At 39.1% G+C, this 19,814-nt stretch overlaps 1 protein-coding gene across 6 annotated transcripts in view; it reads right to left on the reverse strand.

Moving 5' to 3' along the window:
• Positions 1-4,393: 4,393 nt before the first annotated feature.
• The window catches only part of cgnb (cingulin b), a 54,536-nt gene continuing 39,115 nt past the window's right edge, over positions 4,394-19,814 (reverse strand). For all 6 annotated transcript variants that reach the window (XM_057827425.1, XM_057827427.1, XM_057827421.1 and 3 more), the window contains exons 12-20: positions 17,642-17,896; positions 17,403-17,573; positions 16,786-16,947; positions 9,679-9,768; positions 9,528-9,611; positions 9,335-9,453; positions 9,170-9,278; positions 5,599-5,762; positions 4,394-5,512 (exon numbers count right to left, since the gene is read on the reverse strand). In XM_057827425.1, the coding sequence (XP_057683408.1) occupies positions 5,386-5,512; positions 5,599-5,762; positions 9,170-9,278; positions 9,335-9,453; positions 9,528-9,611; positions 9,679-9,768; positions 16,786-16,947; positions 17,403-17,573; positions 17,642-17,896 (1,281 nt within the window). In that variant the 3' untranslated portion in view covers positions 4,394-5,385. The remainder of the gene's footprint in view (positions 5,513-5,598; positions 5,763-9,169; positions 9,279-9,334; positions 9,454-9,527; positions 9,612-9,678; positions 9,769-16,785; positions 16,948-17,402; positions 17,574-17,641; positions 17,897-19,814) is intronic.

Below are 19,814 nucleotides of genomic sequence, written 5' to 3' on the forward strand. Positions count from 1 at the left end.
GTACTTATGTACAGTATATTGAATGTATATATCCGTCTTGTGTCGTATCTTTCTATTCCAACAATAATTTACAGAAAAATATGGCATATTTTATAGATGGTTTGAATTGCGATTAATTAATTTTTAAGCTGTGATTAACTCGATTAAAAATTTTAATCCATTGACAAGCCATAGTTATTTTGAGATGTATGGGTTAAAAAAATAAAACTGATTTCCATTGAACAGGATTGTTTTAATTTTTCACAATATACAGTGACCCCTCGCTACGTTGCGCTTCAAACTTCGCGCCCTCAGTCCATCGCGGATTATTTTTCAATTAAAAAAAAAAATACAGATGAGCTGTGCCGAGCCGATCGCTTAGTCTCACTCTCGCTCCCTGCTCTTTGTTCCCCAGGCAGGTAAAGCGCATGCACTGGAGTTGCTTTTTAAGTTTACGATGTTGACAGATGTTTGTGTCTGATCTTCCCAGTCACTGGCTTCAAAAGCGGCGCATGCGTCAATCATTGTTTAACTTGTTAAACAGTTGCTGTGGCAACTCATTGTGTATAAGTGAGAGGATTTGAGTAGACTCACTCAATGAAGTGCTGCTTTGGAACAGACAGGCTCTGTGTGTGCATTGTGCTGGCATGGGGATAAGGAAGCGCGAGCTGGAATGAATGTGTATGTGTGGCGACGTTTGAGGCAGCCGTTCGTCTTGTGTTCGTGGCAATAAACGCCATACGTTAAAAGTGATCCTGAGCAGTTTGTAATTTCCACATGTCACAGCCAGGAGAGGTAACAGAAACATTTACTAAAGCCAAGCATTTTTATACTACTGTACAGTGCTTAAAAAACATTTATTAAAAAAAAAAAAAAAAAATATATATATATATATATATTTTTTTAATTATACTTTTGGGGAAAAAGTGACAAAACATCTCTCATATGTATCTCTTTCCAATGCTAAATCTGAATGACTACATTGAACATGCAAAAAAAATGTGCATTTTTTCTTGGATGCGCTACTTCGCGGTTTATCACTCATTGTCAGAGGCGCCGTGTCCCATTAGGCAAGCCATGCAATTGCTTAGGGCCCCCAGCCAGCAGGGGCCCCTAGAGAGCCAACAGATTTGGCACACACAGTTTTACTGCAATTTAGCAGCGACAAATGTAGGGAGTGTATCAATATCATGGAATAACTGAAAGATTATCTAATGATTCTATTATCAAACCCAATCAGCATTAACCATGTCACCTTAATTACACATGTTTACGAAAGTTCAAACAGCTTATAATACTACATGATTGTATAAAGAGTGACTCACCAAGTACTCTTGGGAAAGCCTTTGTCGAGTTGTTCTGCGTTGAGTTTCACAGGCCAACTCGTTGTTCATGTGACTACTTAAAGAAATGGTGATTTTTCCAAAAAAGTCTCTTAATGGGTCTATCGTGTTCCTCGTCGAATACTCTATAAGAAAAACATAACATATAGGCATCTAAAATAATCCTAAACAATTGTATCAGCAAATTTCATACTCATTTCAGTCGGTAGTCCACCAATCAGTGGTTTTTACAGAATAATTTGAATTTGGTGGGTCGTAGGGCCAATCTGACAACTGATTTCACACAAAAAATATATACCTCCGCATCCAAGGGTGGTATTTTTGTGTTTCTACTCTTTCTTCTATTGCTCCAAGTCCAACTGTCCCCTTACTTGCACACGCTCGAAGGGCCCAATGTTGCTTGTTGCCTGGGGCCCCCGGGGACCCTTGCTACGCCTCTGCTCATCGTTCTGGTCCCCATTAACCGTGAAAAACGAGGGATCACTGTATGTGCAAATTGGAACATCAACATTAATATAATGTTAAAACAAATAATAAAATAACAAAAAAATGAATGTTTTAAATAAAATAGAAATAAATAGAACTTCTAAACCCAGAGCCACAGCTCAAGTTGCTCAACATTAGAACAAGAACAAAAATAATTATTTTCCATAAAAAAGTAACACTTCTTAATAATTTTTTTTTTTTTTAATTATTTTGAACAGATGTTTACAATGGCGGAAGACGTTACAAAAGTGGGCTAATGGTAGAAAGGAAACTAGTTAGCCGTCTTGGCATGCTAACTAGCCATGATATCTGCCTCATTAACAAGCTTACGTTATAGTATTTGTTTTACCATCGCTAAACACGCTGGAGTAAACTCTAGTAGCTGGTGGGAAATGTTCATGATGGCGTTTACTTACCTTATATTTTGTGTAAAGTGACAGATGATGCTCACGTAAATGTGAAAGCATATCATGCACGTCGGCTGTCCTTCCTCCTCTAAGCCCCGGCCATTTGTTTCTTTTCAGTAGCCGAAGTACTCCCATACTAGCGACTTGTCTTTTTTGAGGAGGGGAAAAAGCTCAGGTGCATTTTCATCACCTTCAGCCATTGTAAATTACAGCACAGCAACAAAGCAGTGTCACCGACAGAGCAACAACTGGAGGGGTAAGCGCTGCCGCTCCAAGGCATTTTTCACTGCATTTTGGTGATATAAAAAATAGCTAATACCGTACTACGGTATGACGGAAATTTTTCATACCAGGGTAAACCTTAAAACCGGTAACCGGCACGTGCCTACATGCAGAGGTGGGTAGTAAGCATTGCATTTACTCCCTTACATATACTTGAGTAACTTTTTGAGAAAAATGTACTTCTAAGAGTAGTTTTTACTTGAGTAGATTTGTGAAAAGAAACACTACTCTTACTCCACTTACCACTTACGTTAGTTTTCCTCTTTATTCTACATATTAGATTTTAACTCATTTGCTCCCAAAAACATATAAATACGTTCTATTTTGAATTGTTTCAGTGTCCCAAAAACGTATTTATACGTATTTTACGTTTTCTGATGCAACTTCGCTCCAAAGCACAATGCTCAAAATCCATTTTAAAGCAATAAAACTGGCCACTGGAGGGTAGTAGCGTATTTGGTAAGAACTCATATTGGACCGTGAAAGGAAGTGAGGAGACGAGGCTTAACCTGATTTAACGGAACGGACGGTCGGGTTGCACAGCTGGGGCGCTGGTGGAGGACGACCGAATGGATGATCAGGAGGACGTCTAGGATGCCAGGTGTGGGAAGTCTGAGTAGGACGATTGGGAGGACGTCTGGGATGCCAGGTGATGAACGACCAAGTGCGACGATCAGGAGGACGTCCAGGATGCCAGGCGGAGGACGACCGAGCAGAACAATCAGGAGGACGTCTGGGATGCCAGGCGTTGGACGACCGAGCAGAACGATCGGGATCACCAGTGTAGCGGATGATGTTGTTGAATCTGTGTTGCTCGTTGAGTAGAGTTTGCGTTGTTCGGCTGCTCGTGTCTCTCTAGTGTCAGATGACTCAGCCGGAAACGCGCACGGCTAAATTAGTTCCCCCCCCAGGAACACAACATGCCCCACACAAGTTCCCCAGGTGAATTCTGTTATGGGGTAGTGGTACTACAAAAGAAAGACTTTAAAAAATCTATCTTGATGAGACAGGCGGTGATGAGAGAAAAGTTTACCCCGTCTGGCAAGACAGCCGCGGCTACAACAACGTCATCTCTCAGTTCAATAGTTTAGTTATGTGTAAATAAATTGTTTGCTATCAAAAGCTCTATTTGTCTTGTTGTTTGTGTTCTTTTGTAGAAGGAAAACATTATTCAGATGTTTGGAATGCCACAAAAGCAAAAAATAGCTGTGTTCAAGTCAAAGTTATGTTTGTAAATGTATGCTTTTACAAAAAGCTCAATTTGTTTTTTCATCAGAAATTGGAAAATTGCTCAAACTAAGCTATTTTCTAATGCGGATTTCTAAAGAATGGAAAAAGATATGAACTAACTTTTTTCCTGTTGAAAGAAGAGAGTCTAATCTTTGTTTTGGTGGGTTCCATGTTTATATAGCAATAGAACAATTTTCTGTGGGCCTTGCAAAATCAGTCAAAGTATTAAAAGGAAAAAAAATCAAACATCTTAAGCAGTTACTCACATTGTTACTCATCACTTGACTATTCTTTTCACCAAATACTTTTTTATTTGTACTCGGGTACATTTTTTTGACTAAAATCTTAGGCTACTCTTCCAACCTCTGCATACTTGTGAATGATGCTACTGCTTATCTGATGAAATGATGAGTAGTTTTCCAAAGATAAAATTCCCAATAAATGAGGCATTGGAAGGGGAGAAACTATGGCTAAATTCTTGTAAAATGGTGAGCATGTTCTCATAAAATTAGCTTTAAAAAACAACGAGGCGAGAAGTAAGCATTCTGATGGACTCCTTCCGGCAGCTAGATGTCTTTAGTAATTACCGTGAAGTTAATTAAGGATTACAAGCAGATTGCCCTGACTGGAACAACAAAACAAGAGAAAAAAACAAATGATGTAAGCTCTCTTTATTAGTCAAAATCTACTTCAAATATTGCATTAATTTATCACACAGTTTAATAAACAATTTAAACATTTTTTTCTTCACTTTCTAAAGCATTCACAACAGTAAAAGCTTTTCATATCATCATGTACAAAAAGATATTCAACATAGAAGCAGCATACAAAAAACATGCAACAAACAAACTCCATTACTTCTAAGGCATTCCAGTGAAAACATTGTTTCATATTTGGGTCAAAAATAAAATAAGCTTCACAGTGCCATTGCGTGTGATTGTCTTGAATAATACACACAGCAAATAGAGAATTCAGTGTAGGCTCAGATTATTTAAAAAAAAAAAAAATGGTGCGGTACTGTCGACACATTCAAATTGTAAAATACTTTAAATACAAATACAAACATTAGGAAATAAACCTTAACATGCAGTAACACATACAATCAACAACATATTGTCTAAACAGTCATGACCTAGATTGCTTGCGAGCAAAGTGTTTTGCAAGAAAATGTTGCAACATTACAGAAAACACAATTTACAGGGAAAACGTGTATAATGAGGGAAGGGGGGGGGGAGTTTGAAGGACGATAAAGGTGGAATTGTGTGTTAAAAGTCACACTTTTGCAAGAAATCATGATTTCAGTGGTTAAAAAAATATGAGGTGGAAAAATAATTTTGCATGACAAATTAAGGAAATTTGGTTTAAAAAAAATAGATAAATAAGGATAAGTGGATACATCATTTACAGACCTGAAAAAAAAAGTATTCAATTTTCCAAGACACAAATTTAAAATGAGCAAATAATGAATTCAGTGAGAAAATATTCAGAGAGAAATAAGATGTCTTAGAAAACTAGCAGGAGTTAACGAGAAAAAAAGTTGCCATTTCATGATTTAAAGCAAACAAACTGAAAAAAAAAAGAACATTAACACTGGGAGATTAACCTTGTAACACACGAACACAATGAATCAACAACACAGTGAAATAAAACCTTAGTGATTAACAGTTGGAGCCTTGATTGTGGCCCTCGTTCAAGATGGCGGCCATGTTCACGTCGTAGAAAGCGTCGTCGTCCTCGGAGCTCAACGTGGCCAAAGTGCTGCGATGGGAATGTTGCGACTTTCGTCTGATGTAAGACCAAAAAAGGAAAAAAAAAAAAGTCAACGATGACTCAGATTATTCTGAAAATAACGGGAATGGATTTGGATTCACTTGAATTCCGATTCCAGGGCCGTGACTTTGGCTTGTAGCGCCTCCTGGAGTTCCTGTTGCTCCTCCAGCTCTCTCAAGACCTTCCTGCGCACTCCCTCCAGACGCTCCACCTCCCCCTCGCTCTCGTCCACCTGCCGCTTCAGAGCCTTTACGCGCAGGGTCAGCTGCAGGTTAAAAGGAAAGAGTAGAGTAGAAATGACCTTGATGAGAAAAACAGTTGCTCAACGTATTTAAGCATGTAAATAGTGAATTTAAAGCATTGGCTGTGTTTGACTTATGTGAGAGGGGGGCAAAACATGTTGATGAACCCGAAACGCAGTGTCAGCAATAAAATTAACTTACAATATACAGTCCCTGACAAAAGTCTTGTCGCTTATCCATTTTGTAGAAACAATTGCTAAAAACCTGACTTTTAATTTATTCAATTGGTTTCAGAAATGTCTCATATGAAAGCTAAGATCCTAAAAAAAAAACCTTAATTTTTAAAATAAATCCCGTTAAAATATTTGATGCAATTAATGCACAAATGCCCCGTTCAAACAGATTAAAATGAGAGCACAGTGAAAGGTGTACTTGTTGTGTTTTTCGGAGTTTTGCCGCCCTCTGCTGGCGCTTGGATGCGACTGATTTTATAGGCTTCAGCCCCCATGAGCATTGTGTAAGTAATTATTGACATCAACAATAGCGGGCTATTAGTTTATTTTTTGAAAATTTTACAAATTTTAATAAAACGAAAACATGAAGAGGGGTTTTGATATACATTTTCTATAACCTGTATTTTAAGAACTACAAGTCTTTCTATCCATGGATCGCTTTAACAGAATGTTAATAATGGTAATGCAATCTTGTTGATTTATTTTTATAATAAATACAGTACTTATGTACCATATGTTGAATGTATATATCCATCTTGTGTCTTATCTTTCCATTCCAACAATAATTTACAGAAAATATGGTATATTTTAGAGATGGTTTGAATTGCGATTAATTACGATTAATTAATTTTTAAGCGGTAATTAACTCGATTAAAAATTTTAATCATTTGACACCCCGAACAAAAATATATTTGTTTTGCTGAAAAAAGATTTATCATTTAATGACGACATAATGGTCAAATTTTGGCAAGACAAAAGTTTTGTCGCCAACAGAAAGTAGTGTGAAAATTGAACAAAAAAATGTACTTCAAATACAAAAATATATTACATAACATAAGCGAATTAAGTAGTAGTGCTGTGAGATCCAAATTTCATATTTTGTATGACTTCCATGGGCTTGAAGGACTCCATCCATGCGGTTTGGCAAGGATTCATACAATTTATTGTTGAAGTCATCAGGAACATCAAAGAAAGCAGTCTTGCATGGCTCCCAGAGTTCATCAACATTCTTGGGTTTCGTCTTCCATGCTTCCTCTTTCATCCTGTTCATGTCTGGTGACTGGGCTGGCCAGTCCTGGAGGATCTTGATCTTCTTTGCCTTGAGGAACTTTGAGGTAGAGATTGAAGTATGTGATGGAGCACCATCCTGTTGCAGAATTTGTCCCTTTTTATGGTTAGGAATGTAAGAGGCAGCTAAGATTTGTTGATATTTCAGACTATTTATGTTGCCTTCCACCCTGCAGATCTCTCGCACACCCTCATACTGAATGTAACCCCAGACCATGATTTTGCCACCACCAAACTTCACTGTTTACCTTACAGACAGAATACAAACTGTTGCTGCTGACGGTGTTCAATCAAGTCCACTTACTATTAAAAATGGGGTGCCGCAGGGGTCTGTCCTTGTACCACTCCTTTTTACGTTATACATTAATAATATTATTCTTCCTACTCAATATTGTAATGTCCACTTTTTTGCTGATGATTGTATTCTATATGCGCCCGGTTCTTTCCCAGCTCTAGCTCTGACTCATTTACAGACTGCTTTTGATTGTTTACAAATATCTCTTCATAATTACAGATTAGTTTTAAATGCTGAAAAAACTAAATACATGGCTTCTCCACTTCCACCGTTACTGACAATGACTTACCCGGAATCAAATCCCTAAATGGTACATAAATTATTGCCTGGCACAGCCAGACTGTTCTCCCTGTATTTTTCAAACACTGAGTGAAATAGTCTGGGAACCATCCCATTAACGGCCTCTCGAGCAGGTACAAAATCAATCGACAAATCAGATTCGTTTATTTGCGTGACGTGTTCTTAACGAGCAACATCACTCTTGCGCGTCCGAAGTCGTCTCCTCAACAACACAGATGGTGAACAGGAGAGCCGAGAATATGTTCCAATCCACAGTAAAATCAGTTTTAAATTACCAAAAACACATCGACACGAGTCATTGACAACAGTCCGTCTCGCGCTAGCCATGTTGAATTAACTCTGCTTTCCTCGTATGTTTACTTGCGCGTACAAGTCCCTCGTCCTGCCCTCGTCGTTTTACTAACGTCACGTCTGCCCGTCGCTGATTGGTCCACTCCGCTGTCTGTTTGCTGTGGCTTGCTCCGCCCTGGAAATTGTATCCGCGTGAATGGTAGTCAGACTCAATAGCTGGAACAGCGGTGAGTCTGGTGTACCAGGCAACTCAAATTACTCTCACTGATTCATACAAATACTTAGCAATTTGAATTGACAGTAATTTATCATTCGAAACTCATATTCATCATCTAATCCGTAAATTTACATTTAAATTTAGCTTCCTGTATAGAATCAAAGGCTGTCTGTCAACTTCTAACCGAAAAACCATTGTATTATCTTCTTTTGTTTCTGTTCCTGATTATGGGGACATCCTGTACTGTCATGCAGCTCCATCAACTCTTCAACAGTTAAACCCGGTCCATCACAGTGCACTACGTTTCATCACCGATGACAATTTCTGCACTCATCATTGTACCCTTTATCAAAACGTTGGTTGGTCCTCACTACAGTCAAGAAGAAATATCCACATCATGTTATTCATCTATAAGGCTTTACTGTGCAAACTTCCTAACTACCCCACATCTCTCCTGTCATTCAAATCCAGTAACAACAAAACACGATCATCCAACTACTTGACCCTAAACATTCCACTCACACGCACTAATGTTGGCAGAACTGGCTTTAGCTCCTATGCTCCTCTTAAATGGAACGAATTGCAATCTACTCTTAAACTACAGTCAATCATTCATTTTGGTGATTTTAAATCTCTTTTGTCTGATGTTTTTACTGATTATTGTAACTGTTTCCATTAGTGTATTTTGTGTTGTTTGATATTTGTGAATGTTTCTTTGTGCTCAGGCCTCTCTTGTAAAAGAGATATTAATCTCAATGAGACTGCCTGATAAAATAAAGATTAATAATCTGCAATCTGAGATGCTCGCATTTGATTTGATGGCATTTAAACAAAATGTCACCAGTTTTGGGATCGACTACTGGCTTTATCTGTTTTTCTCCACTGTTACACATCAGAAAAATGTAATAATGTATTTTCCCCACATTTATGGACATTGTAAAAGTATTCTCCTCTCCTTTATCGGGGAAAAGGAGAGGAGGTCTATTCATTTAGTAGCTACGGTGTTGATTTGTTTATTTTTTTTACCTGATCCTTCTGTTCTACATGCTGGATCCTCTCCTGGTCTAGCGTGGCGTTGACCTCCTTCAGTTTCCTCTCTGTTCGTCTCTGAGAGGCTTGCATGCTGCTCTTCTCTCTGAATAGACAAAACGCATTAGGAGAGCTCAACCGTGTGATTTTTGTGTATTTTACCGTTCTTCACTGCGCAGCCTTTCCTCCAGTTCCTGAATTTTGCTTTCCAGCACGGCAATGCCGGCAGAAGGTCGGGTCTGTCCTTCCATGTCGGCCACACGCGACTTCAGCTCCTTAACCTACAAAAGCCTAAAAACATCAGCAAAAGACCGCCAATCGGTTTGCGTTCACCTATTCGGATGCAAATGTTCACCTGTCTCTCGATGGCACTTTTGTCCATCTCTAGGTCGTGACGAGCCGAGCGCTCTTGCATCAACTCGGAGCGAAGCTGGTCCACCTGAAAATGCAAGTGTGGAAGTCAATAAGAGGACTTTTAAATCAAAACTTGTTAAGTTTCACTTGACCTGATCTCGACTGCGTGCGATGCGATCGTTCAAAAGCTCCAAGCTACTTCTTTCCTCGTCCAACTCGATCTCAAGGGTCTTTATTTTATCCTGGAAATACACGAGATGATAATATTAGTGCTGTCAAATTTATCGCCTTAACGGGCGGTAATTCATTTTTTAAAAAATCAATCACGTTATGATATCTGACACATTTAACGCATGCGCGGAATGACCCGCTCATGCATTGCCTCAAACAGATTACAATGACGCCGTTTTTTTTGCACATTGAGAGCTAAGAGGCAGTGAAAGGCGAGTGGACACAGGCGTTCATTGGACCGCGCCGTTTATTGGCATAAGCTTCGGCAACTCCTTCACAACAAACATAAGTATCATTTTAGTGAAAGCACAACAAAAATATTCCTATCTCTTAAAAAAAAATAATGTCCACAAAAAGAAAAGCGCTTCAATCTGTATTTAATGAGGCCCTATTCTCACACAGTTAAACAACAATGCAAAGAGAAGTGGCATTCCCAATCAAAATAGTTATACAAAATACACCTAAAACTTACTCAGACTTTGGACAAACTAGTCAAACATTTCGTTTAGCTCAACAAATACACTCGATGGCAATATTTAGTCACAATATACAAACTATCAGAGGTCTCGTACGTTGTAAAAAGCCAGCACTCAAATGACCGTTAAGTACAATGGATAGACCAGTAAACGGGAAATGACGGCGTCAGTCGAGGGACAAAACATACTCATTGGCTTGCTTTCTAAGTAATTTAAAACTCTCCGTTGACACCTTGTGGTGTATTTCAATCACTACCTTACGTAGTTAAAGACGCTGTGGAAGAACGGCAGGGAACCCATGTGACGTCACCGCTCGCCGACGTCAACAATGGTGGGCTACTGGGCCTGTCGCGATAACAAATTTTAGTGTGCGATAATTTATCTCATAAATTATTGCGATATGCGATATTATTGCGCCCCTCCCCAATTTTTTAAAAACCAGTTTACAATAACACAGTGAGAATGCAGTGTATATTAATAGATCAAGTACACCCATTTAAACGCGATCAATATTTACTCTTAAATTCAAAAATACTTTTAAAGAAATCACAACTAAAAACAATAGACCATGCCTCTTAAATAAAAGACAACAATATTAATACAGCACAGAAACACAGAATAAATTAAATTTGTTTTTCAAGAAAAATAAATAAAATTGCACTTAATAACTGAAGCATTATGGCAAATGAAAACTTTCCCCCTCATAGCTTCTGCTATGGTGTTCCATACGGATGCAACGATTCAGTTAAGTCACGGTTCGGTACGATTTTTGGTACGGGGGACACGATATTCTATTCGATTCAATACATTGAATGCTCTGAAAATAAAATAACAATTGTATTTTTTGTTTCGTTTTTTTTTTTTTTTTGCTAACGAGCAGAAATTAAATATGCCATCATATAAGCATGCGTTTCAGTGCATAATCTGAAGAATAAAATGTATTATTATTATTATTATTATTATGAGCAAGACATCCTATTTCCGAATCCATCTGTGTCATGTACTGAATTAGCAATATTTGCAGCATTACCTATAGTCACTGGTATGGATTGATTTGGCCTTCTTGACTTCCATTCAGTCATGGCAATTTATAATTCATCGATGTAGTATGTGGACTACGTGACCCATAATCACTCTGGGCTCACGTAGCCAATGGCATGGGACGTAGCACATCTAGTTTGCTATTTCATGATATCTAGTGTGTGCGCGCATTAAAAAAGTTAGCAAACGCCACAGAAGTCATGTCTGCTCATTACTGCACAACACCAGCATATGACAATCGACTTTTATAAACAAGACGAGTTTGAAGCACAGCGCTCTTAATTTGCCACTCAAATATCCGGTGTTGTGCTGAAAAATAGCCGCCCCGCGTGAAATGTCACCCCTGACGGGAGCGCCCTCACGTCAACAACACTGGCACGCCAGAGCTGGTCGGCAGTCAATCCGGAGCACTGGCGCGGCCGGTACACGTTTAACAATAGGATATAATGGGAACGATTGGCTCCAGCGCTATGTTTTTGCCGGACCTGGAACGAAGATGCATTTTGCGCAGTTGGTAACAAGGAATCCGAACTTTTAACAGCACGTGCACAGGGGCGATAAATCGCAGCGGAAAAATTACCGCCTTCATTTTTATTTATCGCGCGATAAATGGAATTATTGCATATTGCGACAGGCTTACGGGCTACTCGTTTATTTTTTGATTGCAAATTTTACAAATTTTATTAAAACAAAAACATTAAGAGGGGTTTTAATATAAAATTACTATAACTTGTACTAACATTTATCTTTTAAGAACTACAAGTCTTTCTATCTGTGCATCCCTTTAATAGAAAGAATGTTAATAATGTTAATGCCATCTTGTGGATTTATTGTTATAATAAACAAGTACAGTACAATACAGTACTTCTGTACAGTATGTTGAATGTATATATCCGTCTTGTGTCTCAACTTTCCATTCCAACATAATTTACAGAAAAATACCGTAATTTCCCGAATATAAGGCGCACCCGTGTATAATGCGCACCCCAAATTTACTTGTAAAATCTAGGGAATATTATTGTACCCGTTTATAACGCGCACCCTAATTTTAGAAGAAAACAGAGCTTGTGTACAGATACAGAGATGTCATTTTACTGACTGGTGAAACACAGCACAAGCATAGCACATTGGTAGTTCAAAACATTACCGTAAACTGACAATATTTACGGTAATAATATGATTTGACAACTTCTCCAACTTACCAGAATCTCGGAGAAAACAAAACAGATGTGACTTTTCTTTTAAAGGCTGCTGTATAACTTGCTCGTTTCCTCATGATGAATAAATGTTTCTTCCATGGATTGATACGGTAAAATGAAAGTGAGAACGTAAGTCGGAAATCCCTGAGAGCTCATAGCTGTCAACTCGACAGTAACAAAAGGAACTATTGTTATTTGGGTTTGAGTTTCCCGAGGGACCGATATAGTTGACGGACACAGGAAGTGTGTGTCCTTACATTTGTTATGGTCTGAATTGCGGAGCTGCAATAAACGTCGACTCAAATGAGTTCAAGAAACTAAATTCTGTGCTTTATGAAGAGTGAAAAAAGCTGAATTTAACACAGACGAAATCATTCGGCCGATTAGAGTGAAGTATTACCGAAAAAAAACGGTGACGTCACGTACCGTAATGGTCGGCAACGGGTCGCCGCATACGTTTCTTCAACACAACGTGGCCGTGTCAATGAAAAAAAAAATCGGTTTATATATATATGTAATACATATTTATTTCTGTCTCCATCCATGTACCCGTTTATAATGCGCACCATGAGTTTACAAGTTGATTTTGGGGGAAAAAAGTGCGCGTTATATTCGGGAAATTACGGTATGGCATATTTTAGAGATGGTTTGAATCTCAATTAATTAGGACTAATTAATTTTTAAGTTGTAATTAACTCGATTAAAACTTTTAATCGTTTGACAGCCCTAGATAATATATGCAGTGGCGGGTTTAGGGGTGTGGCCACTGGGGCACTGGCCCCACCTCTAATTTAAATGGCCTCTGAAGAGCCACTGTTCCCATTTTAGCACAAAGCACGGCAATTGGTGAATCCTTCTTTTGTAAAGTGAGCGAGAATAAGATAAAGTTTCAATTACATTGGTTCTTTACCTGAGTTCGATCGAACCCCAGGGGTTCAGTGAGTCAGTCTAAGGGCTTCGGTGAAGGTTAAAACACGTAGGGCCCTATTGTTGGCTGCTGACTAATTCAAGGCAAAGGGGCATTTTAGACCAGGGTTGGACGGGTTAGTCCCCAATTTACATGCTTTTTTCCAATTCTTTCAACTGCTAATCCTCAATCTGATGGGAGGAGAAACTGGTTTGCTCAGTGGAAGGTTGACTTTCACTTGGTATGAGGAAGTAGAACAGACCTACAGGTAACGTGTACTGCGTTGGCATAAAAAAATAACAGCATTTGCATCACATTTTACGCCATGAAAATAGTATGTGAGGCAAGGATGCGATAGAATGAGAATGTTGACATGAAAAAGAAAATCAAAATTAATGTGAAATGAATCGAGTTGAATTTCATTGTGAAAAGCAAATCAAAAGGCAAAATTATTTGCTGTAAATTGACACTGTTTATTGCATTTGTGGGAAAATTCATGTTTTTTTTTTTTTTTTTAACCTAATGACTGTACAAATTTGGCAATCATTTTGTGCAAGGCCTTTAATTAAATTTGATATCGTTTGAGATGTAAACATGACAGAAACTGCACGGTCAAGGTTCATGCCACTAAGCAGGATTAATGTTGAAAAATATAAGATATATTCCTCCAAATTTGAATGACAAATTCAGAGAAATGCGCATTGGCTAGTCTTGGTTTAGTGGTCTGATGATGCTTCAAGCATAAAGATAAAAGCATACATTTTGACCTATATAAAAACATGCTGTCTGAATGAGAAGAAATTTGAATGGAAATTCACTTAATTTTTAGCTTGTTAGATGAGATATATCCATTTTGAAGTTGAAAAAAGAAGATCTTTCTAATTCCAAAGGGTTCGGTTAATGCGTGTGTGAAACTCTTGGGGTTCGGTACCTTTAGCAAGGTTAAGAACCACTGTTCTAGAGCAATGATCCCTAACCACTGGGCAGGGGATCAGTACCGGTCCGTGGCGCATTTGCTACCGGGCCGCAGAGAAATAATAAATCAATTTGTTAACGACCGCAATCTGACCTGTGCCTCTTGACACATCAATATGCCTGTCTACTCTATTGACTAAACAGAGTAAAGATTTGTGTACATCGCCATCTAGTGGTTGGCCGCCCTTACTGAGGTAATTGCACACACATAGCAGCCCACCGTCAGTGAATGTAAACAGTAACGTTAGCTGCTGTTGGTTGTGTGCTGCGGATGGAGATGTCTTTAGACAGCTTTTTTTACGGGGAAAGGGCCACTTGCTGGGCCAGAAGAGGAGCAGTCCAAGACTTTGTGGCTAACCATATGGCTAAAGCCGAGAACCTTTTACGATTGGAGAACAACTCATTATCCCTGCGACCAAGTATATTTGTTTTAGGTGAGGCTGCTGTTAAAAAAGGTTTATCCAGTGTACAGTGATTTACATTTTACCTGCACTTCATGTTCCTTTTAAACCCTGTCGTGTTATCTTATATTTACTGAAATTTTCTGCCACACATTGCCGGTCCGTGAAAAAATACTACACCGGTTTGCTGCCAAAATCTCCTACATCGGCGAAACGTGCTACATTAGTCGAATTTGGCACCCAAAGTACTACTCTGTGCTCTAAACTTGTTTTGTTTAGATGCATACAGGAATAATGTACTAAAAAAATGCCTGCAGAAAATACTTATATGTAGTTATATCAAATAAGGACGGTTTAAATACGCTACGTGACTAATGTGGTCAACTGCTTCAAAGCTAACACAAAAAAACCACAATGGTTAAAAGCATGAGAGGGTAATACATGCAAAAAGCATCTTTGAGGTAGTGAAAAGGTTCTAAATAACTAAATAAAAACAAAATAGTGAGTACTTGCCGCTTCTAACCGATGTGCGCATGCGTGTGGAGCACGCTGATCATTGTGTAGAACGTTTTGCCGCGTACAAAGGAATGGTCGAACACCGATCCGTGTTGCAAAAAAGGTTGGAGACCACTGTTCGAGAGTATTTTAAATATTAATGTATTATATGTATATGTATATGTATATATGTAATGTATTGTATCCCTACTTGCACACAGCATGATTAAATACAAATTATTACAAACTTTACACTTTAGTGAAGTTGGCCCCCCCCATCAGATGCAAAAAATTATGTCAATCGTTTGTGCCGCTATCGTTTTAAGATAGTTACAGTTCTTTTATAGGTCAATCTGAGGCCAACCAGCCCCCCATTTTGATTAAAAAAGGCTAAAAATAGTGTCCTTTTTTGTGCTACGTTTGTGCATCAGAGTGGGATAAGTCCGATTTCCCACCTTCCTCGAATGCATCATTAGGATACAGAATGGCTATGACTAACGTTATCACTTGAAAATATCGCTATCTATGAAACACTGGGAGCACAAAACGCCGTGGATAGGTTAGATGGGTGCGTGATATCATCATTACAAATTGAAAGCCAAATATCTACAAAACCGTTGTGGCACAAACAAAAAATTTTACAGCACAAACGAATTTTGCGTCAGATGGGGAGCCAACTTCATGGAGGAAAACTATAATGGTTCGCTTGACAGTGTCAAGCAAAGTTTTTTTTACCGCTACATGCAGAATAATCTGCATATTGTGTTGTTGACCAAAACAAACACTGAACAAAGATGGCAGCGACACTTGGCCACTGAGGGTGACATGTGGCCCCTTTTTGGCCCGTTTAAGACAACTTCTAGAACCGCCACTGAATATATGACTCAACTGCTCATTGGGATGGAACACGAATGCTCACTAGCGTCTCACACATACAAGATCATCTCTAAACTGCAGGGTTACTCTTTAAAACATGCCAAGGAAGACGCTACGCTTAAATGGATCTGAGAGGCTGTTTCATATGAGGGGAAAAAGTAAAGAAAAATAATATAGTGACATTTCCAGAAAATAACACAAAACCGTTTTTAAGACGTGTTCTAAGACTACGAAAAATAACTCATAAATCGTAATATCAGGAGAATAAAGTGATACAATGTAGCATCACGAGATTAAAGTCGTAATATTATATATATATATATATATATATAAAAAAACGTAATGGCGTTTGAGCTAATTTAGCTAAATTAGCCATACTGCATCCATACATATTACGTAAATTAAGGATGTGAAATATAACAACTTTAATCTTACGTCCTATTTGTTTTCCATGTTAGGCTTGAATATGTCGTCGAATTGTTCAAAAGACGCACATATTTGTGTTAAATGCAGGACCCACCTGGCGACCAATTTAGGCGCAGCATCTGTTAGAGGGATGTAATGCGTAAACTGAGTCGTACTGTTGTTGCGACGAGCATTCCAAGTCTTTATTTACACTTTAACTCTCTTTGACCTCCTTGACCTTTTGACTCCTCACCTCTAGCGACCTGATCTCTCGGTTGCGGTCCGTATGCGTTCCCTTCTGCGACTCCAGCTCGCTCTCCAAGTGCTTGAGGCGGTTGCTGAGGAGGTCTCGCTCCAGCTGAGCGCTGTCTCGCTCCTCGCTGCAGCTGAGGAGCTCCTTCTTCAGCCGGGACACCTGAATGGACAAGTTAACTCATTGACTGCCATTGACACCGGTAGACGTCCAATCCATTTTGACTGACTAGTCAAAATAAATTGGGCGTCTATCAGTGACAAACTAATATAATAAGCAAAAGTACTGTAATTTTCGGACTGTAAGCCGCTAATTTTTTCCCTTACTTTGTGTCTTTCTGTTAATTATAATTTTCGCTGTAATCCGGCATATTTATGTCTTTGAGATACGTCTAAATAGATGTTCATTAATGTGCACTGTCCCTAACAAATTAATGAGGTAACCAATTGTCTCTATGCATGTGGTTACCATGGCAACTACACAAAATGCTATGTTATAATGTATACTAATGCATTTAAGAATATGCTTGCATGGTTTTATGGGGTTTTAATAAATTGTTCATTAAAAAAATGTTTAACTAGCATTTTGTAGCAAAAATTAGGAGTGAAAAAGCTGACCTCGTCCTGTTGGGTCTTAAGATTGCTCTGAGCCCGCTGCAGCTCAGCCATTCTGTCCTTGTTGTTGCGTTGGGCCTCCAGCAAGTCCTTCCGAGAGCGCTCCCTGTACTCGTCCAGTTGCGACTGCAGGGCGGCCACGGACTGACGCGAGTCGCCCATTACCACCTCCATCTGCACACAAGAGGTGTACTCAACATAATACCGATTATCCGGCGAGACTTGTTACGGTGGCGGCAAACCTCTTTGTTCATCTTTTCCAGCGCTCGGTCCAGGAGCCTCTTCTGCTCCTCCAGGTCACCTTTGCCTCGCCGCAGGGCCTCCCGTTCAAGGTCCCTTTCCTCCAGGCGGCGGGTCAGCTCGTCCCTCTCTTTGCCTAGGCGAGACCCACTTCGTTTGGCTTCCTCCAGCTGCGACTTGAGGGAGCGGTTCTCGTCCTCAAGGGCCTCCATCGCCTCCTCGGCTTCAGAGTTTCTGGTGGCGCTCGACTGCAGCCTCTAGAAGAAGGTTCATTAGAACTTTGTTTCTCCTTCTTTGAAACGTGAGTGAAGTCGTTACATTTTGTTTCATGTGAAGGACTTTACACAAGGGCAGAAATTGGCAAATTGCATTTGAATTTAAAAAAGTGAAGGAAGGAGACATTTGTAGAATTTGCCCACTGCAGGAAACGATTTTTAAAAAATCATGATTTCCACACAAAAGCCTTATTTTGCAAAATAATAATAATACTAATGAAAAAAATGCCTGAATAAAGTATACAAATGCAGTTAATATTATATGTCAATAAAAAACTTTATGAGAAAGTTGTGCTATTTCAGAACTACAGTGAGGAGCAGAGGTATTTGCACCCCTTGTTATTTTGAAGTTCACCCACTTAGAAAATAAGTAGAGGTCTGAAATTTCAATCATATATGCATTTCCACTTACAGAGACAATCTAAGAAACAAAATCCAGAAATCACATAGTATGATTTTTAAAATAATTTATTTGTAATTTACTGGGGTTCATAAGTATTTGTACTCCTAAGAATCAGCAATAATTATGACCGGAATTGTGACCTTTACTCACCCACCATTCGTTTAAGCTCATTATTGTTAGCTGTGCACCCCACAGTCAGTCATAATCCAACTGCTACCATGGGCAAGACATGAGAGCTTTCAAAAAACACCTGAGAAAAATTACTGAGCTCCACAAAGTTGGAAAAGGCTATGGGACAATTGGAAAGCAGCTTGGTGAGAATAAATCAACAGTTGCAGCAATTGTTAGAAAATGGAAACGGCTAAACATGACTGATAATGTACCTTGGGCTGGGGCTCCATGTAAAATCTCTCCTCGTGGGGCATCATGATGAGAAAAGTGAGGGCTCAGCCTAGAACTACACTGCAGGAGCTGGTCAATGACTTGAAGAAAGCTGGATACACTGTTTCAAAGGATACAGTCAGTCGAACACTACGGTGCGATGGTTTGAAATCATGCATTGCTCAGAAGGTTCCCCTGTTGAAGCCAGTACATGTGAAGGCCTGTCTGAAGTTTGCAAGGGACCATCTGAATGATGCAGAGGGGTCATGGGAGAAAGTCATTTGAGATCAACGTAGAACTTTTTGTTGCAAACTGTACTTGTTGTGTGCGGAGGAAAAAGAAGGATGAGTACTATCCCAAGAACACCATCCCCACTGTGAAGTATGGGGGTGGAAACCTCATGCTTTAGGGTTTCCTTTTCAGCAAAGGGCACTGAACGACTGCACTGCATAAAGCAGAGGATGAATGGTGAAATGTATCGTCGGATTGTGAGCCGCAACTTCTTTCCCTCATTCAGAGACTTGAAGATGAGTCGTGGCTGGATCTTCCAACATGATGATGATCTGAAGCACACAGCCAAGCTGAACAAGGAGTGGCTGCCTAAAAAGTATATCAAGGTTTTGGAGTGGCCTACCCAGTCTCCAGACCTTAATCTCGTAGAAAATCTTTGGATTGATCTGAAACTTCGCGTTTCTCAACGACAGCCCAGAAACCTGACAGATCTAGAGAAGATTTGTGTGAGGGAATGGGCCAAAATCCCTGTTTCTATATGTGAAAACCTGGTGAAGAACTACAAAAAGTGTCTGACCTCTGTAATTGCAAACAAAGGCTTCTGCTAGAGAAGCTAGAGATTAGCACTGATTTTCTCAGGGGTACAAATATAAACCCCAGTAAATTTTAAAAAAAATTATTGAAAAATCATACATTGTGAGTTCCGGATTTGTTTTTAGATTATGTCTCTATAAGTGGAAATGCATCTATGGTTGAATTTTTAGACCTCTACCTATTGAGTTAACTTACAAAATCACAAGGGGTGCAAATACTTCTGCTCCTCACTGTATTTAGTGAAAAAAAGGTCATAAGAAAGTATACAAATACAGTACATATTTTATGCCA

This window comes from Corythoichthys intestinalis, chromosome 22, assembly GCF_030265065.1.
Source record: "Corythoichthys intestinalis isolate RoL2023-P3 chromosome 22, ASM3026506v1, whole genome shotgun sequence".
Taxonomy (NCBI): Eukaryota; Metazoa; Chordata; class Actinopteri; order Syngnathiformes; family Syngnathidae; genus Corythoichthys; species Corythoichthys intestinalis.